The 27194-nt window shown below is 44.9% G+C and overlaps 2 protein-coding genes across 4 annotated transcripts; one reads left to right on the top strand and one right to left on the bottom strand.

The window, feature by feature from the left end:
- Positions 1 to 1037: 1037 nt before the first annotated feature.
- gdf6a (growth differentiation factor 6a) lies at positions 1038 to 7524 on the bottom strand. Its single transcript, XM_030392858.1, has 2 exons — positions 6812 to 7524; positions 1038 to 2102 (listed from the first exon to the last, which is right to left on the bottom strand). Exons 1-2 carry the CDS (start codon positions 7170 to 7172, stop codon positions 1102 to 1104), a joined length of 1362 nt encoding a protein of 453 aa, XP_030248718.1. The 5' UTR covers positions 7173 to 7524; the 3' UTR covers positions 1038 to 1101.
- Positions 7525 to 11109: 3585 nt separating this feature from the next.
- Positions 11110 to 26134, top strand: sybu (syntabulin (syntaxin-interacting)). Of its 3 annotated transcripts, none has more exons than XM_030393174.1 (8): positions 11110 to 11291; positions 17368 to 17414; positions 17525 to 17711; positions 18978 to 19178; positions 20785 to 20878; positions 21555 to 21710; positions 23101 to 23256; positions 24253 to 26134. In XM_030393174.1, the coding sequence occupies exons 2-8, from the start codon at positions 17391 to 17393 to the stop codon at positions 25454 to 25456; spliced, it is 2022 nt and encodes a 673-aa protein (XP_030249034.1). In that variant the 5' UTR covers positions 11110 to 11291; positions 17368 to 17390; the 3' UTR covers positions 25457 to 26134. The 3 variants fall into 3 exon arrangements, with proteins under 3 accessions (XP_030249034.1, XP_030249035.1, XP_030249036.1); XM_030393175.1 differs by having other exon boundaries at positions 11112 to 11291; positions 19032 to 19178; XM_030393176.1 differs by lacking the exons at positions 11110 to 11291; positions 17368 to 17414; positions 17525 to 17711; positions 18978 to 19178 and adding an exon at positions 19210 to 19898.
- The last annotated feature ends 1060 nt before the right edge of the window (positions 26135 to 27194 follow it).

Raw genomic sequence — 27194 nt, 5'->3', positions numbered from 1 at the left:
GTACAAATATTTACAGCTCAAGGAGAAAAAAAAAAAAAAAAAGAAAAAAAAAACGAACAGCAGTGCATTCAAAGCTAATGTGCATTTAAATATCGTCTCGTCGTTTCGCGAGTCTTTTTTGTGGAACACGTCCGTCCTCAGAGACTCTCCGCTGACCGCACGTCCCGGGCGCGCAGACCAGTCAGTCAGTTGTGGAAGTGCATTTTTCGTAAAGATGCAGACTTTTGAGCAAAAAAGTTCGCTTCAGTTATGTGTGCTTTCATTTATGTCTTTTTTGTTTGTTTGTTTGTTTGTTTTTCTACAACAGGGCCCCAGTCAGGCACAAGTCTGGTTTTGTGTCCTTTCTGTTCAAACAGGCGGCGCGTCGGTCGCCTCTCCTCTGGTCTCCAGTAAGGCAAAACAAAAAAAATCTCTTGAAGGCATTCCCACCACCATCTTATCTCCTCTCCTCAGACCAGTGTCTGTGTGTGTGTGTGGTAGATTAGACACTCACCCCCCTCCCTCCCTCCCTCCCCCCTTTTTTTTTTTTTTTTTTTTTTTTTAGAAAAACAGGCACTTGCTCGGGCCTGTAATGACTCCAGCTGGACAGTGGCAATTACGGCCTGGATGCACATACCCAAAAGAACTTCGGGGCCTGGCTGGCAGGATCACACGGCAGAGCTGCAACAAAGCGCTGACAGGCAGAGCCCGCTGTCCTCTTGGCCTCGGCACGAACAGGTGCGCGGTCGGACTCAATGGGCTTCCCCGTCTCGACCTCGTACCCGTCCCCCCTTGTGCCCATGTGGACACGTCTCGCTCTCTGGGAAACAAAAAGCCTGTTTGCTGAGCGGTGACTTGTTGCACGGATGGGAACGAAGGGCGCAACACTTGAAGGCGGAGAGTGTGAGCTGTTGTGACTGTGCTGAGTCTGAATAAATAGCAGATATCGCCTGTGCGTGCATCCCTTTTTTTTTTTTTTGAGTATACGGCGCTTCGTGCGTCAAAGCATCTCAGACCCGGGACCCATCAAGACTTATCTTTGATTGTTCTGTCTTTTGAAAGTGTCTTTTTTTTTTCCAAATGTATTTATGTTTTTTTTTTTTTATCATAACAAACGAGCCGCTACCTGCACCCGCACTGCTCCACCACCATGTCCTCGTACTGTTTGTACACCACGTTGTTGCCCGAGTCTATGTACAGGATGCTGATGGGGCTGAGTTTGGTGGGGACGCAGCAGCTGGGCGGGGTGCTGTTGGGGTCCATGGAGTTCATGAGCGTCTGTATGATGGCGTGGTTGGTCGGCTCGAGGTGCGACCTGAGGGGGAAGTCGCACACCCCCTCGCAGTGGTACGCCTCGTAATCCAGGGGCGCGATGATCCAGTCGTCCCAGCCCAGCTCCTTGAAATTCACGTGCAGCGCCTTTTTGCTGCACCTGGATTTGGACTTCTTCCCGTGCCTCTTCCCGTGCCGGTTATTCAGCGCGGTCCTCCGCCGCCGCCGGGGCCCCTCTCCTTTCGCCCCCCGCGGCGACGCCCCTTCCTCCGCCGGCTTCACCTTCACCACCTCCTCCTCCTCCTCCCTCTCCCCCACCGACCTCCGCGACTTGATCTTCTCCTTCATCTCGTTGAACAGGTTCTCCCTCTTCTTGGAGCGGGTGTAGGCCACCAGGATGGCCTTCTCCCGCTGGGGCCGGCCGCTCCTGTCCAGCCCCAGCTGCCTCAGGTCCACCTCGGTGTCCGACTTGCCGAGGGTGACGCGCAGCTGGAAGCAGAGCTGCTGGTTGCCCTGGAGGTGATGGTTGTGGTGGTGGTGGTGGGGGTGATGGTGGTGGGGTTGGTGATAGTGGTGCTGGTGTGCTTTAAACGTTTCCCACACGTCCAGAACCTCCCAGCCGGCCTTGGCGGAGTCCAGCGGGTCCAGGGACCTGGAGTCCAGCATCCTGTCGGAGCGGCAGGGGTAGACCTGGATGTCGTACAGACCCGCCGTCTGCAGGGAAGTCTGCAAATCCCCGGGCGCTCTCCTAAATATCCTTAATTCCGCCCCGACCAGCTCCTCTTTGTCTGAAAGGGTTGAGACATCAAACAGATACTTTTGTCTTCGCAGAGGAGAGTGCAAAAGATCGTCTGCAAGGATAAAAGAAGAAAATAATTGCAGTCAGATTCACTTAGGGTGTACAGTGTTCAGAGGGATGGAGGGAAGAAGGGGGGGACTCACATTCTCCCACAGAGGCCTTCTCTCTCTCTCTCTCTCCCTCTCTCTCTCTCCCTCCCTCTCTCTCTCTCTCTCTTCCTCTCTCTCTCTTTCTTGTTTTTCAAATGTCCACCCTGAACCTGTCTGGAACAAACCGCAGCTGACAACTCCTCGGTATGGAGAAAAAAAAAAAAAACACCACGTGTGGTATCGGTGAAAGTTTTTGCTGCTAATCCAGCGTCGATTCATAAACACACTAAGTCACTTTTATGTCTAATTTCCCCGCTGATTCCACTCTATAACGCACTCCTCCTCATAATAATAGCATCAGTGCCGATAGGCCAAACCCTCCCGAGGCTTCCCTCTCTCAAACTGTAGCTTCTTAATTTGCGGAAAATGTTCGTAATCTAAAGGGAACACTCTTCTCTTCGTCTTCAGGACGATTTCTGATCTTGCTTGTATTTTTTTTTTCTCCACACCGGTCACCTGCCTCCACAGAGACAAACATGACTTTTTCTTTTTTGCCCAGTGACAATAATCCATTCAAATCTGGCGAAAATGTCATCAATGCCAGATTCTAATCAAAGCCAGCATGTTTTCTTTTTTTTTTCTTTAATGAAAATACTCCTGCCTTCATTTCAACCCGACGACAGACTGATTATTCATTTCCAGCTCCCTGACAGAGAGGAAGTAAACTGTTTTCCCTCTTAAATCCGAGCTGCAGTCTGAACATCAGAACATGCGTTTTGATTTTTAGGTTTTTTTAGTTTGTTTGCAGTTTGGAAGAACTCTCGCAGGGCTCTGAAGGCAAAGAAAAGAAAAGAAAGAGGGGAGAGAAAGGAAAAAAGAAAAAAACAAGGGGCCTAGTGATGTGAAGGCCCCTGGGTGCTGCCAGACACAACGGACCGAGGGCGACATACTGTACACTCAGACGAACAATACACAATTAATGCATTATTCCCCGCTGGAGACCCAGGAGGCCTGCAAGTACACCGACCAATGAGACGGGGACGTAACAATGCAGGAGAAGGCGTTAACACAGCGCGTTACCAGTCTACACCTAACAAACAAGCAGTCCAACCTCTCACGGTGCTTTTTTTTTTTTTTCTTTTTTAAATCTATTTTGGATCAGAATGATTTATGCTCAGCACATGTTGTCACGCACATCAAGCTGCGGTTTTCGGCGCGTTAAAGTTCAGATACAGTGGAATGTTTAAAGGTTTAAACCCCCCCCCAAAAAAATAAGAAGTTATTTTCTACCATTTACCATTTTTCCATATTTTTTTTGTCATGAAAACGGCAAATAAGAGTAGAACGATTGTTTCATTTTGTGAATTTTTCGACCCTTTTCTCCTGCAGCGACTCGTCAGTGGTCTGCGTAAAAGAAAAGAAAAGCAGAACGTGGCGCAGGATTTCGGCTTAAAATCCAGAAAAATCTCAAAGAGCGTCGGAATAAATGAACAAACGCGGTCTTTTTCAATATGTATTGTGCTCCTTTTATTTAATATTTCACCGTTTTAAACCTCGAAGCGGGATGGAGATTGATATTTAGTGATGAAAATAAATAAATAAATACATAAATAACAGCCTGTTTCCTCGGTTGCTTGTCTCCACTGACACCCCGACGTGTTTTTAGAAAATGAAAGCGACGTGCCTCCGCGCAAACACCCCCGTGATATCATTTGCGAAACCCTGTTCCGAGGAGATATTTGAATCCGGTTGTCAGTTTCCCTCCGTGAACCCTGCCGAGTCAAACAGTAAGGAAAAAAAGGGGCAGATTGAAACCTTGTGCTCCGTGTTTCAGTGACTTTGCGCGTATGGTCTGCATTAGGGCTCTTTTTCCCCCTTTTCTTTTCTTTTTTTTTCTTTTTTATAAGACCTCAAACAAATCGAATACAAGTTCACCAAATAATTAACAGTTCTGAATTCCCAGCTTCCTCATTAAAAGCACTTCCCCTCTTATATTTCATCTCATCCTGCCAACGACAACATTCCGCCTTAAAAAAAAGAAAGAAAGAAACGCGCCTGCACGGACCGACCGACCGACCGACCGACTGAAAACACTGCCGGGAGAGACTGGGAGATATTCGTGTTGACAGTTGTAAAAGAGGGGGGAGGGAAGGGAATTGAGAAAGTTTTCTTAATTTCATTATTATGTAAAAAGCACCAATTGTTTCCATTACGCGTAAGATGCTTGACGGTGGATAATTGGCGGAGAGTGCGGTGGATTTCTTTTTTTTTTTTTTTTCTTTACTGCTCGCTTTAAAAAACTGGCACCCTGTGCACTTTTGCTTGACCTTGTTGCTTGTATTCGAACAAATGCAAAACATGTTTTTGTCATCTATGCCTCTGTTTGGAGAGAGAGAGAGAGAGGGAGAGAGAGAGAGAGAGAGAGAGAGAGAGAGGCCGGGGCTGCACCATCTGCGCTTTAATGAGTTACCCCAAGTGCCAAAAGTAATTTTCAGATTCGGGGTTTATTCCTTTCTGATCTTGCCTTTTCTGACCTCCAGGAAACACCCCGCCTGGTTTTATAAGCGAATTTCATTTACCTACAAAAGTGCGAACGCCGAAAGAAGCCGTAGATCACGGGTGCACTCAGTAAAGCTGTCTCTGCGCGGATGAATAATGCGTAAAAGACGCGAAACCTGTTACTTAACGCGTCAAAGAGGAAGAAGAAGAAGAAGAAAAAAAGAGGGAGAGAGAGTTCGAGAGAGAAGCTGCCCCCGTGTGTATTCCCCCCTTTTCTTTCTGATGGAGGAGAAAAACTCCCAGCTGAGGTTCATTCTGCAGGTTAATGCAATGCAACACTTAGGGGACGCTGGGACGAATCCCAAAAGAAACCAAAGGCGCTTGAGCTGAAAGGAACGGGAAGAAAAATAATTTTCCGTAATTAAAGTGGCGGTCGCAAAGGGAGGTACCGCAGTAAAAATACGAGCCACTTCACAGCGGAGGAAGTGCTCTTTCATTTTTTTTAATTTTTTTTTTTTTTCCTCTTTTCTCCCCTCTTCGTTTCTTGGTGATGTGCCCACCGCGGCCGAGCTGGGTCATTATGGGAGAATAGACAGTGTTTGATATGTTATGACATGAACACTCAATTAGATCACCGAGTTCAAATACTCCAATCAGCCGTTCGATGCCAAGCAGCTCTCAGAGGGTCCAGCTCGGGGTCAGAGCCAGTGACACATCACATCAAAATCACAGGAGAAAGTGAGGCGTTTTTCCTATCAAATCAGCTCCCACTGCAAGAAATGGTGACACGGGCGTTTGGCCGTTCGGCTCGACGTTTCATTCTTAAAAAGCCCCCGCTGGCTCCGAGTGGAAAAACGAGCAAATGTGTGAGAGCGCAGCGCTGCTTTCCATCGCAGCTTCGAGGAAAAAAAAAAAAATGTGTCCAACCTTGAAAAAAGCTTGTAAAAATAAAAATAAAAATAAACACATTTCACTGAACTTAAATCTTGAATAAAAGTCGATGCACACTTGAAATAACCGCAGCTGCCCCCCCACACCCCCCACACCCCCTTCACTCCGCAGGCGGACGAGTCTCCGATTGAAGCAGCCGGCTCTGGTCTGGTCTCGGGGATGGATATTTTTTGCAGCGCGCACTCCGCGTCCGAGAGCTGAGTGCTCGGGGAGTTTTTTCATGCAGGAGGGGAAGGCAAACAAAGATAGCTTTTATTTCTCCTGCAAAGATTAACTCGGCTTATGTCCCCCGTGTGTGTGTGTGTGTGTGCGAGCGCGCGCGCGCGTGTGTGTATGTGTGTGTGGGATGTGTTTGTGTTGATCAGATTGTGTTTGTCCTCGCGGGCTGGTCGAATCACTTGGTTACACATGTTAACTGACCCAAACACCTGCTTCTCACACCGACCCGCTCCGCGCCGCCGTGGCCCCCACAGCTCCCCTTTGTCAGCAACAAGCGGGCCAAACCCGGGCACCACAATGGCAACAGACTGAACTGTTTTGTGTTGTTGTTTTTTCTTTTTAAAGGGGAATAACATTTTGCGATTTAAATAATTGGGTTTATGTTTTAACACTGTTCGCGTTTGGAGATGAATGAAAGAAAAGTCCTAAATGAATCAACCGCTGAGTGCTAGAGAGGGGGGAAAAAAAAAAAAAAGTTTGCTCTGTTTTCACGTGTTGGTTGGGAGCAGAATAGTCCGCAGCCTGCGCTGACAGTGATTTACAGCCTTCATTTAGAGAGCGCCTTAATTAGTGTTTTACTGTCGTGTAACCCTGAGGTTAATTTAACTGTAATATAACTTAATACTCGGAGGAGAGAGAGAGAAAAAAAAAGTTGCATGTTTCCAGCGGCTGTGCGCCAAAAGCAACCCACGAAAACCGCTCGCGAACAAACACATAATCCTGCAGCTTTCAAGACATTTCAAGGCACGACGCTCATTCCTGGGATTTATTGATATTTAGTGCGCGTAAAAGTGCATTCGCGTGGTGGGGTTTTTTTTTTTTTTTTTTTCGCGTGCGTAAAAGTTGTTTTTCTGCAGTTTTTTTTAAGCCACTTTTCATTAACTCCTATGCAAGAGAGAAGAATATTAGAGCAGTCAGTTGAGAAGAAAAGAAAAAAAAAAACAGTGCCACATAATTATGCAAGACCGAGCTGATGGAGCTTGGCAAGCGGACTGAAACCAACCTGTTCCTCTGTCCACAAAACTCGTTATGGTGTTGGCGGATTTAGAGGAGCGGAAAAAGCTCGCGTTTAGTCCGAGCTTCTCTGCAGCCGAGTATGTCCTGTATATGGAGAGCATGTATTCATGCGGCACAATAGCGTCCTTTAGCTCTTCTTTGTGGTGGCCCGCGGTGGGATGCGAGGACGCGAAAATGTCTTTTAGGAATTTGGATGACCTGTGTCCGTCCTGATGAGAGATCCTGGCTCCCCTGCTTCTCCTCGGCGCAGAGGGAGAGATGATAGCAGCAGACTGGAAACACGGTATATTCCCAAGGAAAACAAGCAGCAGGCCCAGGTATAGCGTTACGAGTCGGGATGCGTCCATGGCTGGAGGAGTCACCGGGAGATGTGAAGAAACTCTCTTGCTGTTTTTTTTGTTTTCCCGCTCAGTCGGAGTTGGATACGGGGGGCAGCCGGAGTCGGAGATGGTGTGCGCGTCAGGGTCGGAGAGCTGCTACTTTTGCGCTCCCCTGTCGCACCAGAAGAAGTGCGTTTTGCGCTCTGGACTCCACACAAGAGCGGAGACTGTTGGGCCGAGAGAAACACGCCCACATGGTCGCTCAGTGCAGGGCTTCCCAAACAATTTCATGTCACAGACCTCCGAGCAGACGCACACTATAGAGGCAACCAACGGACCGCCACAAGACACAGACAGCAGAGTCCGTGTGGGGAAGTTTTAGTTGGTGGTGGTTTGCTGGACCGTCAACACCGTCCGTAGAGAACACGGCTCTGCTTTGCAACCGGCATTCTGAAGTTAATCAGTGAATTAAATTACAATGAAATGAAACTATTTTCAATTTTGCTCCTTCCTCAGTTACTTTTCTAAATGTTGGTCAAGTTTTCATGGAAACTAAAAGAGAGTCATAGTCCTCGTTATCACCGAGTCTTTGAGAGCCGGAAAGCTTCCAAGGACATGTCAGATGAGATTAGATTAGATTAGATTTTACACAGAGATAGACTGAAGACACTGTGTGGCAAGGCGATCATAAAGTGTGTGGGTTTTTCTTTTTTTAAGAAACGCCATGAATTTGCAGTTTCACACGCTATTTAATGAAATGTTTATTTCAAATCGTGAGGAATTAAATCATAATAAAAGGAGGATGAAATTCAGTATTTGATTCAGTGTCGAGCTGGATGACATTTGAAGAATCAGCTCTTCCGAAAACAGGAGCGTGGTCAAATAAGATGAAGGCAGAGGTGTCGCGCATTTAAATGGTGTGTGTGTGCGTGTGTGTGTGTGTGTGTGTGTGTGTGCGTGCGTGTGTGTGTCACAGTAAATCCAAAACATTCGAGGAACCATTCAAACTGCACCAAACACATTGTAAATAACACCAGTGACCTCTAGTGGTCGGTGCTTCTTATTACAACCCAGTCACTGAAGTATACATAGAAATGAGGACAAATGCTGCATTCACGTCATCTGGGAAAATCAAGCAGTGTAACACCTTATTTAACACTTCACACTACACCGCGCAGACCAGTGTTTTGTTGTTTAAACAGATCTTGAAAAAATGCTCAGTCCTGATCAGCTTTCAGACGTGGTCCTGTTGTTTTGTTTTTGCAGCTTTGCAAACATTTCAGGGCCTTAACAAAAAAACAACAACAACGGGTAAAGGGTTTGGCATCTCAAATAACGGCAATAATTCATTTATTTGTCTGTTTATTTAGTTCACAGCATACGTGTTCAACTCATTTCCATCTGCTGTTCCTGGGCAGAAGATGGAGACCGTAGTATATACACACAGTGACGTACACATTCACAAAAAGATCAGATTAATTCATTTATTTCATTCAAGTCGAAGTGTGGGCACATCAGTCCTGAGAATGTTGTGTCTTTCTTGTGTTAAGCATTGCAGCTAAGGAGGTCAGAGACAGATCAGGGCTCATCTCACAATTCAAATGTTCAGAAGAAAACTCGGGGGGGGGGCTTATCTCCTTGTTACCTGAATGCATCATCAGATCATCATCAGGCTGTGTCTGGATCATCAGAACCATACACGTGCAACCATAACCAGATTAATGCAACATTATGCAAGTTTTTTTTAACTGACAATAACGGCTTCAACATCATGTTGATGGTACAGTGTCTTGTGATAGCGTGAATGGTGTCTCTGTCTCCTGCACTCCGCCCTCCCATCACTTGTTTCTGCACTACGTAACTGCAGTGACAGGGTAGGATCACAGCGTTATATATGTAGGTCATAGCATTTTTTTCAAGATGCAATTTTTCAAGACATAACATTGTTTTAAAGTAAATAGCTTTGTTTGTCGTGAGAACCTACATTACATCTGACTAGTTTTCTATGGACCTGTGATTTGTATTGAGGCTATTTGTAGGCCTTTGTATAAACTGTTGGGGGCGCCAAATCTGGCTAACTTTTTTGCAATTTCTACATAACATTGCTTTAAAGTGGTCAAATGTATTTGTACATTTGTACTGTGTCATGCTGTGTTTAGGAGATGATCAGGATGGAGGGATGGGTCGGCGTGTAAAAATAATGATTCTTTAAAGGAACTAAAGCTCGCCATATCACATATGAAATAAATATTGTTTCCAGAGTCAGATTTTTACCATATTGCAGTCTTTATCCACGTGTTAACATTATTGTTTTATGATCCCGTACTGCAGAATAACCTCAAGGTCAACATATCTGACGTATTTATTTCAATTTATACTGAAACAAGGCACAATAATGCAGATAAGGAGCAAGGAAATAACAATGTAGTTTGAGAGAACATTTAAAAGTTGATTTGCACCAAGAACAAGAAATGACAGACGTGTGTGGAGAGCTTAAAGGAAAGATTCCCCCAAAAAATGACATTTCCATCATTATCCACTCACTCTGTGCTGATGAAAGGTCAGGTGAGGTTTCGCACTGCACAAATATTTCTGGAACTTCACAGCAAAACAGCATCGCAGCATTCTCCCTGACAACTAAAGCAGCTGGAGGTTTGTTTCGATGTGTAAAAAAAAATGGCTCCATACAAGTCATCCCAATGAGATTTTTAAAAGATGTTAGATGTTCACATGTAAAGCCGAAGTCTTGTTTACTGTAGTCACTGAGCTAAACATGTCATCTGAGGTCTGGAGATTTGGATCACACTTTTTATTGTTGTCTAGTTGACCCTGTTGGTTGTGAGTTATGATAAATGGAAATACAAGCTTGGATTATTGGTCGGAGGTAAGGAGCTTCTGAACGGCACAGCGCAAACTCTCTGCAGTGATGCAGTGGTGATTTACGTCACAGTGATGGTGAGTTTACTGTCAAGCCATTCATTTTTTATCACTGTGTGACATCATGCTCTCGTTCCAGCAGAGGGCCTCAGCGATAAGAACACAAACTGCTTCCCGTAAGTCACATGCTTTCACTTAGATCCAGTACCACCCAGTGTCAGGAGCGTCCTCCCCACCCAAACCTGACACCCTCGTAATGATGAGCACCTGTGCGCACCAGGCACGACGCAGCATGGACACACGACCTACAAGTTATTTCACAAAGATACATGACAACATTTGACTCCTCTGGGCTGCAATAGCTGCACTGGGTGTCTCTATATAGTTGATTCAGTGGCTGGTGCTCAGGCAAACATGATGATGTTTTTTTTTTTACATGACAGAACCTGCATATGGAAATATATAAATCGGGACATGAGCAGCGCCTACCTCGCCGATTTCAGCACCATGGAGAGCAAACTCGCTCATACAGTGAGAGGAAGTCAGCGCGCTGTATTTTGCGTCACGCACGTCACTGCACACACACGCACACGCACGCACACACACATACACACACACACCTCCTGCGTGCGTTGAACATATTCTAGGCCTACGTGTCATGCCGTGCATTTCAGCCGGCGCCGACACGGCCTTGGGGAAATATCCCATCCCACAAATCCATGCAAGAAGTGAGAGGCATCATCTATCGAGCATTTTCTTCCGATTCTGAATAAAAATGCTCAAATTGAACACGTGTTTTTGGCGATGAGCGCACACTCGTGGTTTTATTATATGAATAATGCATCGAGGAATATTCCATGCGTCGAAATTGCGCGTTTGAGCAAAAGGACAACACTCAGTCCAAAGTCTGACATCATCGGCCCATGTAGCCTACATATTATACACCGGGCCGCCTGCAGCTTATGGCTCCATATGATGGAGGGCAGTCAACGGTTAAGCCATGCCTCACGCGTTATGTAACACACTTGGGGGACGGTAGTCATGCTGTGGGTGCGCTGTCAGTGGTCTCGCTTCTTGTCCAATCGTGTGTGTCCTCGGCTCGGCGTGCGCGCAGCTCTCTCTCCTCCACAGCAGAGCGGAGGCTGGCACCGGCAGAGCACCACCAACACCACCAGCAGCAGCAGCAGCAGCGGCAGCGGAACGACCCTTTGTGCTTCACCGACTGACTTCACCGCATCCTTCTGAGGGGGACCACCATCACATATCCAGGCAAGACCCTCATTTATTGTCCTTTCATTTAAAAAAAAAATAAATAAAAAATGAAAATACTGTCAGGATGGGAGCAGGTGATGCTGAGGAGGAGATGTTTACAAGTTCAGCAGCCAGTCTTTTGTCAAGTCATCCCTTATCGTCAATGTTTTTTTTTGTGTGTGTGTGGGGGGGGATGATACTGGGTAAGATGTGGACACGTTAGGACCGAAGCTGGGTTGTTTACATCCCATCTGGTCACACGTCTTCATTCTGTCGGGGCTGAGGGGGAAACATCCCCAGCAGCTGTAGGGGGGCGCCACATGAAACAAAAACAAACCCCATCCATCCCTGGATACTGCTTTATAAAATATGAAACAAACAGATCTGGAGGCAGTGTGGGAGAGAAGATGCTGCCGTTGTCTGGGGGTGTAGGGGCAGGGAGATCTCAAAAGCCTTTAGAAAATCATGAAAAATGGCTCTGAAGTGAGGTGTGGAAAACAAAGGGAGGCATGTGGAGATGTAAACACATGAGGGAGGGAAGGAGGGCATCTTGAAGGAGCAGTGGTTCCATTTAATGGCTGACATTCTCAAAACTTGTTTCATCCACTTTATAATGAGAGTTTCAAGCATTATAAAAAGTAATTTTTAAAAATGTTTTTTTTTTTTTTTTTAAAGATTTTTAAAATGTGACATGCAGCAAAGGACCTCCAGCCAGAATCGAACCAGGGTCGGCTGCATTTATGGCATGCGCTCTAACCACTCAACCACCTGCGCGCCATAAAAAGGATTTTAACACAATAAAGGACACATATGGTGCTTTAATACAGAGGATGATTTTATTGGGGCTTCACATATCCGTCAGCTGTGTTATTCTCTGTTGTACTAGCCTATTAAACATCACAAACAGCAACAGGAGACATTTTTTCTGAATGCTGGAATTGGTTTGAATATGGTTTATTTTCACTGGAAGGATGACCGAAAGTGAAAGTGACTCAGTAATGACATCATGCAACGATGATGATGATGTTGATGATGCAGTGTGCTTAAAGGTCGACGAGCTTAGGACAAGTGTTGTGTTTGACGCGCTACCCAGAATTTAATCTTTCAGAGTACAAATATTATCTGCATGGCATAATAATATATTTTTGAAAAGCACGGAATGTTTGGACAGATGGAATATCAAGTTCAATGTTTCTCAAGGTACGATATTTTGTGAAATTATTATGAGGTGCCAGTGGCGGACTCAAGATGTCTGATGGGCAGGGGCAAAAATGTAAAAAAGGGCACCAGCTGGATGCAGTGGGGCACCCTAAATGGCACCCCACCACCTTTTTGACCACTTGAAGGGGCACCCTAGAAAATAATAAAAGTGTGTTATTTTGGGAAAGGTTTATCGTGTCATGAACACATCATCGCAACTCTGCAACAGTCAATTAGGAGTTCATCAGTGTGCACCAAGCCTCTTCATCACTGATATCACAGAACTTGAGATCTCATTAACAATCACGTCAACAGAGCAAATGGACTGAGTGCATCCCAGGCTCCGTATGAAATTAGAATAAACAGCTTGACATCAACATGAGAGAGCACATAGACCGAGCTGGGTGGATTAAGGGAATTTATTATTCACGCCCACGCCATGCTGTTTTTCGACCATCTGGATAAGGGGAATAGCTCCAGTGGAGGCTTACAGACTTGTTTACCAGTCACATTATCTCCCTCCGTCTCGTTGCTTCATTAACTCTCCACCCCCCGTACATCTACTGCCTGAATCAGGACTCCCTCGTGTTGGGAGTGATTGTCTTACGCTGCTAGTTTGGCGGTTGGCCATGCTTAAGAGAGCTGAAAATCCTGTGTTTGCAACTTAGGTAATGCTTAGCCTGTCGCTCAGCAGGTAACAAATCAACACTGTCTGGAGTCAAGCAGAGGATGCAGTGGCGGAGGAGCGAATGTGTAATCCTGATTTACGAGAGCTGGTTCAGGACGGCGAAGATTAAACTACAGTATGCACAGGTAGCAGAGCGTGCAGGGGCAGGCACCTGTATCAAAACACCTCACGGGGTTGGTGTCATGCAAGGTTGGGGAAGATAGTGTTGCACTGGAATAAATAACATGATATGATGGACAACACTGTCTGAAAGGTTCGGCCAACATCAGCTGAACTATGACTCTTAACTCCTTGTGTTAAGATGCGGCCACCTTCCTTCATTTGTCTGCATTAGCTGCATTAATTTAGGACTGGGCAACATATCGATATTATATCATTCTCATGATATGAGACTTTGTATTTTGGGTAGCGTTAGCATATATTATGATGAAGCGTTAATGCTGTGTTCTCCTGGTTTTAAAGGTGCAATGTATACTAATTTGTGTTGACAACATCAGGTAATAAACACAAATTATCAACAGAATGTGAGGAAATAACAGTTTTGATGTTATGACGTCTACGTATTGTTGCGGAGATATCTACTGACACTAGCATGCTAACCAGCGAGCCCAGGTCCACCGAGGTCCAAGGCTAGTGTGCTAGCGGTGTAAACACCACAACTCCAAAGTCCGAGACCGGAGCGCTAGCTGAACGGCTAACTAAGCTAACTATGTAATGGCAGCTACAGTTAGCAGCAGTTAGCGGTTACTCTGGTCATATGGTGCCCCCTAAAGGTTAGGGTATGAATTCTTACATATAGTCTGCATAACAGTAAAGTTATGACATTTCTTAACCTACCAGACTGTTGTGCTTGTTGTAAATCTTGTTTTTACCCAGTTAGTCGTCATATCGGCAATACTGATGATTATTTATATTAAAAAAAAAAACCTCATTGCGCTCATATTTTGTGAAAGTGCTTAGTTATCCCTACAATATCGTCGCAATATCGATATTGTTTCTCAAGAGATTTTAAGAATATTTATTTAATGTTAAAACTGTGGCACTGCAATGCCACTGAGTTGAGTTAAAGATTAGCATATTTGATGATAATGATCAACACTTAACTTGTTTTATTTCTTAAGAACATGCCAATGATCATGATGCATTAAGCCTAAAAATATCCTGATGTTATTTTAAGGATATATCACGCAGCACATTAATGTTTTAAAAAGAGGTACTTCCTCTGCACAAAACTTTTACACAGTCTCTCCTGTTAACCACACCCTGTTTATGAATTATTCACCGCCCTATTCCTTTTGTCCCAGTTCTTATTTCTTTTTTAGCTCCGTTATTCTGCATTAATCATTAAAGAGTTGTCAGAGGATATTTTTAAACATCTATCATCTCGACGTTACGGCTCACACATTTGTAGTTCCCTCTGTTTGTTTTCTTTGGTTCAGATTGAAAATAATTGATCCTCACGAGAAAATCTGTCAAAAAGCCAAAAAGCAGAACATTCCTTATAAACTCCACAATATACCATAATCATATTCTACAAACAGCTGGGTTGTAAGTCAGTAATATATATATATATACTGAAGCCTCCTGAGCTCTCATTCACTGACTCAAGGACAGAACGTTCATTCAGGCTGAGAGAAACACTACGCCGCTGAATGGCGAACACCCCCACACCACCTCGGCACATTCTCCCAGTGAAGGACGGCGTCTAAGGATGAGCAGCAGAAGCCGACACTCTGTGCAGATTTACACATAATTGGTCCCATCTAGCCGGAGTTGTTCATGCAGCGTTTTTCCTCTCCGTCGCTAAGACTGTTGCTAGGGCACGGCTCCGGTTGCTCTGCCCTGCTAGGTGCCAGGCGGGCTGCCCATCCCCTTCAGTATGATAACACTGTGGATGCCTGACAATGAAAGTGAAACTGAAGGCAAGGTGGTGAAGGCCACCGAGAAAGGAAGGAAAATCTATTTCTGTGCCCGATGAAAGGAGGTGGATTTGATTCCCACAACTCTCTGCTCTATTTTTGCAATCCTCTTTGGGATTTGGAGGGTTTGAAGAAAGAGGCTTTTTTTGACTAGTCTGGGCAGCTAATACAGGGAGGGTGGCTTATATTAGGTCATGCAGTGGTGATATCGTTCTGCTGTCGAAGGCGGATTGTTTGGGAAGAATCAAACAGTCGGCCTATGTGTGCACAATCAAGGAACAGACAGGAATAGATATACAGATATGAACAAGGACAACAAAAGATGAACAAATAAAGGTAAAGAATGATCAAGAACAAAGTGAGGAATGTATTTGAGGAAAGTTAGAGGTGTATGCATGTAAAAATCAACAACAACATAAAAGTCCTATACAAGTCCACGTAGTCAAATGATCAGAGCAACACTGACATTTATCTGGGGAAAACAAAAAACTAAAAGAGATAACAGCTGGATGAAGCGAGCGGAGACAGGTTCAGATTCACCGATGTGACAGCAGCTCACAGGCCTTGGGGTCAATTACGTCATTCCCAGCTCAAAAAAAAAAGAAGAAAAACATGTATGCGCTTACGCAACTGCCCCCTTCAGGGAATAACTCGGAGAGGAAATCAACAGGCGAGAGGAAGCGAAGTGATTGTATAAAGTTTATTCAAGCGTGCGAGAAATTCTGCATTATTTATCTTTAAAGCATCAATTAATGATCCTCCTTGTCTAAATGTGCACGTACAGACCGCAAAACTTCAGCGTTACACAACGGTTGATTTCTACTTTGGTCTCCACTTTTAGAATATCGCTCCGTTGTCTCCATCACATCTCAATGATGGGAGCACTTTGCAGCTTTTGGCAGGCAGCCCAGCAGTCTTGGCGCAGACGGCTGATAAGGAGAGTCGGTGAAGTTTTGCTTAGCAGAGTGATCTACTGAAGTCTGACACCTTTCATCTTTTCCTGCGCTTCCATCTGATCATCTTAATCTGGGATGACTTTGATGAAAAACCGGAATATGAAAAGAGTGACGGCAGTCTTTAGTCTTCGGAGCTGTATCTGCGCGCACTCTCCTCTCACAACTCTCGACTCATTTGAAATCACAAGCAGACGAGTTAACTGAGTTATTTTAAATCTATCCCTTTCACAGGTTCTCTTTTATCTCTTTTACTGTTTATAGCTATGCTGGTAGCTTTGGAACGTCTGTCTGTTGGCCGGCCCGCGACTTCAGTCCGGACTGAAAAACCATTATTAGATGAATTGCCGTGAAATTTTGTACAGACATTCAAAGTCCCCAGAGGATGAACCCGAAAGACTGTTCCCCTTTCTCCTCCAGCTGCACCATGAAGTTGAAATTTGTGATTTAGAGTAGAATATCGTGGCCACGTTTAAATGGACTGGAATGAAATTTGATTTAGATATTCAAGGTCCCTTTAGGATACGTTCTAATAACATCGGTGATCCTCTGACTCTTCCTGTAGCACCACCAGCAGGTCAAAGTTTTCACTGATTCATTGATGACTTTGCTGATACCCTTACTTCACCTCCAGTGGCACCAGGCGAAATTTGTGAATCAGAGTAAAATATCATGGCAACTTCTGAATGGATCGTTGTGAAAATTAAATTTAGGCATTCAAAGTGAAACCATTGAGGATACATTCCTATAACATTGGTGATTCTCTGACTTTCTTATGATTATATTATACTATGACAAATAACTCATAACTCAGGAGCCAACATTTTTAAGCTGCATATTTAGGCTACATCACAAAAAACTGAATGGTGAAAACCAATTTTTATGACATGAAAAGATTGATGAGCTGAATTTGGCCCACAAGCCTTTTCAAGCAACCCTGCCCATTCTTTGTACCTGTTTTATTCATTTGCCTCCATGTCATTGTTGAAGGACTTTACACAACCGTATTCTAAAATGTTTATTTTTGGTGGTGACGCATAGAAATTTGTTTCATAAGGTCATAAATTCAGTGTGTGACGGTCACGGCTGGCTCTGGGCTTATAGTGCCATCTGTACCAGGCAGGACGTGTGTGTGTGTGTGTGTGTGTGTGTGTGTGTGTGTGTGTGTGTGTGTGTGTGTGTGTCCGGTGGGTGGGATTTAGTGGCGCAACAGAGTTCACACAGAGGGCCCTTGTTAGCAAAGTGTTTGAATGCCACGTCAGAACGCTTCCACACACACAGTCCACAGGAACAAAATGACTCACCTGAGTTTTCTCCTCTTTTTCACTCATCAGGGGAAAACGCTACGTGAAGCACAATGGGACCGTTCCAAGAATACGAGGTGAGTCTTGTTATTGCCACTAGTGAAATATCTCTGCATGTTGAATCAGCGAGTTAAATTGGGTGGCTGCATCCCTGCCCGCAGCTCTGACAGATGTTGCCTTTGAGCAGGAAAAGAAGTCACCGGAGAAAGGAAGCCCCCGCAGCCGCATCCCACGTCTGGTCCTCCATCCCTTCCGGCCAAAGGACAAAGGCTCGCCCCTGTCTGACTCACCTTTCTCCGAGGAGGAGGGGAAGGAGTGTGACATGAGCTCCGACCACTCCAAAAGGACCATCAGCACCAACAGCTTCTGCTCTGGTAAGACGTCCAGCTCCAGTCTGAGGACAGCTGGCTACAGATTTCAGGCTGTCAGCTGCATGATCGTGTCGTAGTGTTTGTGGTTGGTTGCAGAAGTGTTCAGATCCTTCACTCGAGTAAAAATATCAATATCAAAGTGTGAAAATACTTAATCCTAAGTAAAATTCCAGCATTAAAACAGACTACAAAGAGTTTTTAACACATTACACTGTCTCACTTTAATACCGATGTGTTCGTATGACCTACAGAAGCAAAACAGATGAAAAGTTCCTTGTAGCTGCTTTAAGTAAATGTACAAAAGTATTATCAGGAAAGTATTATTCAAGTATCAAAAGTTCAAGTGCGAGTAATTAAACATTTTGTCAATTTGCATTAAAGGTGCACTACGTAACTTTCTGGTTACACATGGAACAGTTTTGGTCGGTCGTATATTCTTGAACTGTAGGACTGCTCTTTTTGTTCTCGCCCCACCTTAACTCATGCAAACTGCTATGCCTTGTATGAAGAGATCCGTCTCTGTTAACTTGCTAGTACCATTTTAGTGTAAGCACCTGGCACCTAATGAAGGTGGAGCTGATTTGACCAATTTGACACGATGATCATCATATAGTGTCACCTTGTTCTGGAAAATTCATAAATCTCTTTATGATCTTGTCACACTGATTTTATTTTAACTTGTTTAAAGAAAATACAAGTTTTAATGACTCGCAATGTCTTCGTGAAATTACGATTACTGCAGACTCGTGCACTACGCAGAATGTTAATCGACAAACTGGCTACCACATGTAGGAGGGTATATTAATTCCAATTGTACAGCGTTACAGCAAATGGAAAATATTCAAGTAAACCCAAGTACCTCCTTGAGCAATTTAATTACATCACACCACTGGATGATTTCCCTCTTTCTTTTTATCTCAGCATGCTGAATTATTCATCCTCGAAACCAAAAGTTCAGTTATGTTTATTTCATACATAAATTGGCCCACTTAACAAACAGAGCAAATGAAAGGCAGAAACTACCCAGCACAGAATGTCTCTGGTGTGTGTACAGTAAGTGTGCATGTGTGTGTGTGTGTGTGTGTGTGTGTTTGCACTGTGTAAACTACTTTATGAATGTGACGAGCGACGGTGAAAGCTGCCGTGCTTATCTGTCAGATAGCACCCGGGGCTGAACCTTGAGCTCTGACTGCCTGCTTGTGTTCGCTGCCTGCCCCACGCTGCCCGCCTGTTCTTGGCTATTACTGTCTGTGTGCCTGTTTACAATAGATGACACCGGCTGCCCATCTAGTCAGTCTGTGTCCCCCTCCAAAACCCCGTCAGGCTCCGAGCAGAGTGCCCACGGCTCGCCGGTACTCCCCGAGCGCAAGGCCAAAGTGAAGAGGGTGAGGGTGATGGCCGAGTGGAGCGGCGAACCACGGAGCACCCCGAGGCACAAGAGGGAGCAGAGGTCGGCCATGAAAGCCAGAGGTAAAGAAGAACACAGAGATAAAGATAAAAACGTGAAAGAAGTTGTGTTTTTGTTTTTCTCCAGATAGAACAAATTGAGGATCGACAGCTAAAATATTCACCTCTAATGAAAATGTTCTGATTTGTGCGTGAATCCACCTTAACTTGCCTCTTTGTATGTGCACAGACCTTATACGGCACTCTGCATGTATATACTGATGCATGCCAGTGGCCCCCCCAAAGACCGAAGTGCAATAACCGTGTATTTGTCACGTGTCAGCAGTCAGCAGATACCCTGTTAGGTTGACTGGAACAGACACTGGCAGGGAAGCAGCTGCTTGCCAAAGGAGAATAACAATAACTGGAGTGAACCTTCATCTCTGCATCTGAGCTCTCTTTTTTTTCTTCACATATTCTTGAAACAGCAAACTCCGGTCTTTAAGTCTGAACTAAATGTCCTCTCTTTTAATCTGACGAAAGAGTAAAAAAAAAACAACAAAAAAAAACTGCTTAATCATGACTCAACATGGGGAAGAGAGCTGATTGGCTGAGGCAAAGGTTTGGGAGCTTAGCCAATTAGGCTGATTAGCAGGAGGTTACTACACTGATTGAATGTGCACAGACCCTCACTTGGCTCACCAAGAGGTGGAGGATCACCTAGTTTCGAACAGTTTTGTTTTTACACAGTCATCACTGGACACATTAATATGGTTTTGTGTGACGGAGAAAGATGCTACTCAGGTACGACTTTTTAAAAAAATTGATTTCATAACAGTATTTAGTGGCCTGTTTTTCTCTGCTCAAACAATGCAGTCTCGAGGCTCCTCTGCTGACATTTGAGCAAAGCAGATTGCGTCACACATAGTAACGGGATGTTTATTGGCTAATTCTGACTGTTAATGGCATTTGTAATCGCACGCTTTATCTCTATCTGTATGCCCAGCTCCAACTCACCATTAGTCTGATGGATGTAGATCACGGGGTGTGGCCCATCCAAAAGCTGTTGAGGATATCTGATTCCCACTGTGATATCTGGTTGGTCTCTCCATCAGGGACTTAATGGAAATCCTGCTTACAGAGACAGTAACATGATAGGCCTGCTTTATTCTGCACTGGTCCTAACAGGCCTGAGTATAGGGGAAGGTGCTTATTGCAACAGGACCTGAATGTTTTCCATGATAATACGGAAAGACAAATGGCGTGTATTTCAATTCATGTTGAGCTAAATGTTGATGTTCGAGGCTTAAAGCTAGACTTCTGCGGCTGACGGTGAGTGAAAGCCGGAAACACCGAACATGTTTCATGGAGAGGTTACTACAATGTGTTGACTACTTGTGTAGTAAATGGTGTGACACCAGCACAAGCAGAGGGACATCTAAGTCAGCGAACTTGACTCGGTGTCTCGCCAAAGCTTCTAATGTTTAGCTAACATTAGCCTCCATAAACACCCAGTCATACCAGACGGAGAGGTTTTAACAGCATCCATTTTATTATGAATTCAACTTTCTTTGTGAACAACACTTTCATTTACAAAAGAGCCTTCGATACATCACCTTTCAAAAGTCGTAGCCTATAGTCTGGCTTCAAGTATGCTAGCATGCTAACGCGGTGATGCTTCTGCCCGCAGGTAGTGAGGCAGACTTCAGCTCCTCCAGCAGCACAGGCAGCCTGAAGACCAGGGGGAACCTCAGTTCAGCTGCAAAGAAAGCTCCTTCACGCAGGTACGACGTTCACATCTGTGGTCTGCTGGGGTCAGACTGTAACTCCTTATTCTCCAAGTCCAGGGTGAATGTAGAAGATGGTGGCACCCTGGACTCACAGCGCGCATATGTAGTCCCTTTACAGCTGCGTGTCAAGTACAAAATGCGTGATGCGTCCTGACGTTACATTCTACGTCAATAGTTCCATCGTCCTCATAGTGCAAACACAATTTTAGCATTTTTTCATGATATTGTGCCCATTTTTTGCCTATAATTTCAATCAAAAATTATGGAATTTTGGGAAAAAATAACCTTGGATAAAAAAAATTACACTCCAAACATGTCCCCAAGTATTGACGCCATTGTGTCCATCAAATAATCATTACAAACAGAGAGTGATTGTGGGATTAAAATCTTTTCATCAAATCTTCTGGGTTTTTTTTTTTGTCTAATAACAATGGTTTTAATCCTCCACCATTTTGAAGCTTTTAGTTTTTAAACGGATGAATCAGTGAAATCCATCAGAAGTAAAATAATGAATTTAAAAAGATTGTCATACCTTCATGGTTATTGTCCAACTCGGTTCAGTCAGAACAGTTTTCAAAGGGGAAAGTGAGAAATCAGAGTTGTCTGCAGCCCTTTACATTACCTCATTTTCATTAACAAGAAAACTTTTTTTTTTTTCTTGTTTTTTAAGCCGTGTACCCCACATCAGACCGCTCCCAGTGTTCAAACCAGCCGGGAGCCCCACAGCCAACCGCGATGCAGAGCTTTACGCTCCCTACAGGACTCCTCCCAGAGCTGCCTCCTCCACCACCAACAGCAGCAGCTGCAACTCCAGTCCCACCTCCAGGTACAAAAACATGGCTTTCACAGCATGCATAATTAATAATCGCCCAACACAGACTGTGGTTTCATAAACTTCTTTTTTGCGATGAGTTGTGTGCTCTCCTGGTCATGTCTAACCTTACCACGTTTCTCCACCATGAGTCATTACAAATCCGACCTTCCTTGCTTGAGGCAGGTGGGTTCTGGTGACTTGAGAGATTTGGACTGCAGCATAACGATGAGTGAGTGGGTGGCTGGATTAAGCTCAGACTATTTTGTGCAATTTCCTCTCTTGCTCCCGCCCGGGATTATATCGGTCACGATTTGGCTGTATTTGGGATTACTGAAGGTTTTTAATATAGCAAATGTCTGAATATGCTTCCCAGACAGTGACCCTACAGACGGCAGCCGACTTGTAACTGGATTAGAGTGAGCGCAACCGCGGTTTGGAGGAGAGAACGGGGTCATAAATATTTCAGAATGGCAGTATTGATGTGTTGAGCTTGAAGAGCCTGAAGCTCAAAAGTGTTTGGGACCACCCTGAATTTCTGACACGGCGCTCCAGGCTCCGTATTACTTGGAAGGTTTTTCTCGGGCTTTATGGTTGTTGGCAGCTCCGCTCTGCATAAGGTTTGACCTAAAAATCCTCCCTCAGCAGTAAAGCTGACAAACCCTCAACCCACGGGCTTGTGAGTTTTTATACAGTAGCAGAATGTGCCCCCTTTATCTCGTGTTTACAGCTTCCATGAATGCACCATCACCCTCTGAGTTTGTCACTTTAAGAATTCTCCTCCGCCTGGCTAAGTGTCATGTGACTTCTTTCCCTCTCTCGTGCTGGCTTCTGCTGGGCTGTTTCTATTTCTGGCTGGATGCAGAGCGCTTGCATCAAAGCCTCGAGTATCCCAGGTTGCTAGGATATGGTGCTGGTGGAAGAGAGGGGGGCTTACATGCTGCTTTGCATATTGTCCAAATCCACCCACTCATCCTGTACAGCAAAAACACAAAGCCTTTTATCAGTTCTCTTTGAGCATGATGAAAACACTGATCACAGGACATGCAGGAGGCATTTGAATGCTAATGCAATTAGCTTTAAGATTAAGGTTTTCGTCTTGTAAGGTGATTTCTCTCCTGGCAGACTCTGCCTCTATTTAGATAAACCAGCAGTTTAGGGTTTTTTTGCCTCTAGGCTGCATGCCAGTAATCCTGTGTCAGACAGTAATTCCAGGCTTCAGAGAGCATCTGCTCTGACAGCGCACTCTCGGACAAATTATTGTCTGCAGGGAGCAATTTTACTTCTAAACGTCAAATTGGTTTGTTTTCTGCTGTTGCGTCTAGTTGGCAACTGATGGATAATGTTGATTGTAAAGGGGTAAAACATGGCCTTTAACCAGCATGCTCGTATCTCTAACCAACAGACGAGCAAACCTGGGCCGCTACCACTCCTGTGGCGACAACCATGGCATCAGACCCCCGAACCCCGAGCAGTATCTCACCCCGCTACAGCAGAAGGAAGTGGCCATCAGACACCTGAAGACCAAACTGATGGAGTCTGAGAACAAAGTCCATGACAGGTTGGTTAAGATTTGGCAGCACAGAAGCTGCATCTGATGCTTTGTATGGTTTTAAGGCAGGATGGTAGTGGTCGTATCAGGGGGATAGGGCTTAATGCCAGCACACTGCAGCTCTGCTCAACCATTCAGATCCTCTGAGGTATGAACCCACTGATAAGATTACAAAAAACGGCAAGATGCAAGAAATATGTCCTGTACGCAAGACAAACAAGGCAACTTATTCCATCCATATGCTATGATTTACACACTCTTTATCTTTAAAGAATTGTATAAACTGTTCTGGATTATATTGCATTATTCAATTAAATGCTTTCTTGCCGTCCGATGAGATTGACACCGCTCAAAAAATGTCTATAGAATTTTAAGCAGCAGCCATTTAGCTTAGCTCAACTTGGCATAAAAACTGGAAAAAAAATGGCTATCCTGGGTGTGTCCAAAGGTAACAAAATCCACCTATAGCATGAAGTTGATGAAGCTTCAGCCAGTTAGCGTAGCAAAGAAACTGGAATCGGGAAGAAACGACTAGCCTGGCAGTGTCCAAAGGTAACGACAGTCTACTGCTTAAAGTTCCCCTGAGAGAAAACACAATTTGCTTTCTTTAAACCTGTACAGATTTTAAAAAATAACATGAGCTTTAGAGTTGCAGTTGAACCAAATTTGTACGCTGACGCCCCATCAGCATACACTGCAGGAGCTAGCATAGCAAGCCGACATCAAAAATTCACGTTGGTGTAAAAAAACAATGGTTTCATATCAAACACTTTCCTTGACATACCCTCTCAATATATTTGCACTTACTAACTAATGAGCATGACCCCTTCCCTAATTATTATTATGCTAAGCTAATTGGTAGCTGGCTGCAGCCTCAAATCAAGTGGATACGAGAGTGGTATTGATCTTATCGTAATTTCAACAAGAAATGACATGAGCATATTTTCCAAACTGTCAAACCATTCCTTTAGTAACCCCTCGACATTTTCCACCCCTCTTTTTTAGAGAAACGGAGATTGAGGAGCTCAAGGCCCAGCTCAGCAGGATGAGGGAGGACTGGATTGAGGAGGAGTGTCACAGGGTGGAGGCTCAGCTGTCCCTCAAAGAGGCCCGCAAAGAAATCAAGCAGCTGCGTCAAGTGGTGGAAACGATGAAGAGCAGCCTGATGGAGAAGGATAAGGGAATACAGAAGTATTTCATCGACATCAACATCCAAAACAGGAAGTTGGAGTCCCTGCTGCAAAGCATGGAGCTTGCTCAGAGTGGCGCCAACCTCCAAGACGAAAACACCCTCGACTTCATCTGTGACAGCCCTGACGGCGGTGGGAAAAAGATGGTGGTGGAGGAAGAGGGTGGGATGGAGCTGGGGGAACAAGGGGCAGAGGCGATGGCGGACAGCGGGCTGCTGCTAAACGATGAGATGGCCAACAGAGCGGACATTTTGGAGCAGGTCTTCATGTCCACCGCGATGGACTTCAGTCAGGACTGTAGTGGTAAACTGAGGGCAGGGACTGAGTCTGGGCCCGGGGTGTCTGCACTGTCAGAGGCACAGCTGAGTGATGAATCTGCTGAACCCCCACCAGCTCTAACAAACTCAGCTTCCCCCACCATCGCCGTCTCCTCAAGCACACCTTCCCCGCAGAATTCAGAAGAGAAAGGAATCCAGACCGACATAATGGCCATGTCTCCAGACCTGCAGGCTCTGCTCCTCCAGCTGCTGAAGATCCACGGGGCAACAACAGGGGACATGGTTCTGTCAGACTCCAGCAGTCTTCTGGGCCTCCCAAACCTGTCCTCGTCCTCTTCCACTTCCACCATTGCCAATCACCCCAGCACGACACTACCCCCGACCAGCATGCCCAAACCTGCTCCCCCAGAGAGCACCGACGCCTCCACTGATTCCGGCATGAGCTGCTCGGACCACGCGGAGAGCCGACGGTTCATGGAGGAGCTGGACTTTGGAGTCGGTGGCGAGGAACCTTGTCTGACACCAGGACTGGATGTGGTCGACAAACGTTACTGGAGCAACAACTTCCTGGTGGATCTGGTCGCAGTGGCAGCCCCGGTGCTGCCCACTGTCGCCTGGCTGTACTCGCGGCACGGTGTGGACGGAAGCGCTCCAGTGTACAACATTGCATCGCTCATCAGGGGCTGTTGCATCATGGGATTGCACTCTCTTCGTCACGTCGCGCACAGGCCAGATGCGTAAAGGCTTTCACCCCGCATGCACACGCCTAACCTTGAACTAAGCACTTAAGCATCTTTTCAACAGTATTTTGTGAGATTTGTCGCATTTTTGTTTTTTTGTTAAACACTTGATGACATTAATGCAGTTATTTTGGTTCCAACACTGTTACTTTGCACTGTGCAGTTACCATGAGTCGAAGCAAAATGGTGACATGAAAGGGATTATTTTTAACATGGGTTATTTATATATTTATCATTTACATGTATAAGATCATCTGGGTAGATGGTTATGTGTTATCATTGTCCGGTGGTGTCCCTAGTTGTCCTTGTGCTTGAGAAAAATGGAAAAAGTTGTTTTTGTTAGAATGAGATTTGTAGGAGGTGAGAGATCGAATGTTAGTTTCCGTTTGATGGGTTCTGAAAATTCAACAGTTTTTGAGTTATTGTTCCAAAAGAAACCTTAAACCTTCAGCCAAAGCTTTACTGTGAGTTCACTGTTTATTGTTTTGTGAAAAAGTATATATTTTTCTTTCCTCCCTGGGAGTAGAGCTTTATTCAGTACAGCCTGTGTATTGTTCATAGAAATGAGTTGACGCTTCAAAGCAACTGACACTTGTTATGTGCCTGAGCTATGTGCAATACCGGTGGTTTACATCAAATGTCCTTGTATCTTTATTATTAAAGCATGATCAATTCTGGCTACGTGTTGTGACTTGTCTTGTTTTTCATCGGAAGGAAATTATTTTACAGGAGGCGATGGCAAAACACAAGTGTTGAAGTTTGGCTTATGTAAGACTTCTTTTAAAGACTGGGGGAGCACAAGATTGTTCATTTGCGCAACATGTTCACATAAATTAATAAGAGGGGAAAATGAGCCCGAGTGCAACCAAGCAGTGTTCTCATGACAGCTCATCTTACGTAAAAGCTTTCCCGGACTGTATTTTCAGACATCCCTTGGGTTGTGGGTCTGACAATGTAAAGTGCATTAGATCCACTTTACTGGGATCTCTCGGAGGCTGTAAAATGCCGTCTGTGCCCTCACACCAGTTAAAACTGGGTCAGCGTCAGAGCACATGCGGAACCGCGAGGACTTTCTTCAGTCATTACACAACATCTAATGATATTCAATGAAAATGAAAGAAAAAGCTGATTAAGTTTAAATAAACCAACACTTGGCCATGATTACTCCTCTTTCCACTCTGCCATATGGTGATGTATCTTAAGTTGCATAACCACGACCTCTCGGTTCATAAGGCATCGGACCGAATCATCAGATGCTGTAATCCGCACACTAGTCTGAGGATACTGGATTGAAATCGGTGCAGCATAGATTGTAAATCACAGCAGCTGAGAACACACCGGTCTCTTAAAATCAGTCATTTCAATCTCAAGCCCTTCAGGACAATTGTTCCCCCAAATAGCATGTTCCCTTTCTGAAGACCGATGACGTGCGTTTTTCCTTTCTGAAAGTGGGTCGGTCTCCGAGAGGTTTTGGCAGGCAGCGTCCCCAGACAGATGGAAGCGACGTCATTGTGTAGGAGGTTTGATGAACGATGACAGCCGTCCGTCAATCCAGGTTAAAGGCCGCCTCAGTCTCAGATGCTATGTTGTGCTATATTGTAGCAGCGCTGTTTGGCCGTGCTTACGTATGTCAATCGGATACAGCTGTATTGGTGTTGCTCCTACAAGAATTTCATGTTTCAAGATCATCAAGCTGTTGAGATGTTATAGCTTTGTTGTCCCCGGAACATCGTAATTAA

Source organism: Sparus aurata, chromosome 17, assembly GCF_900880675.1.
Source record: "Sparus aurata chromosome 17, fSpaAur1.1, whole genome shotgun sequence".
In the NCBI taxonomy this organism is placed as follows: domain Eukaryota; kingdom Metazoa; phylum Chordata; class Actinopteri; order Spariformes; family Sparidae; genus Sparus; species Sparus aurata.
Note: the sequence above shows the minus strand (reverse complement) of the source record. Positions and strands in the feature narration are given on the sequence as shown.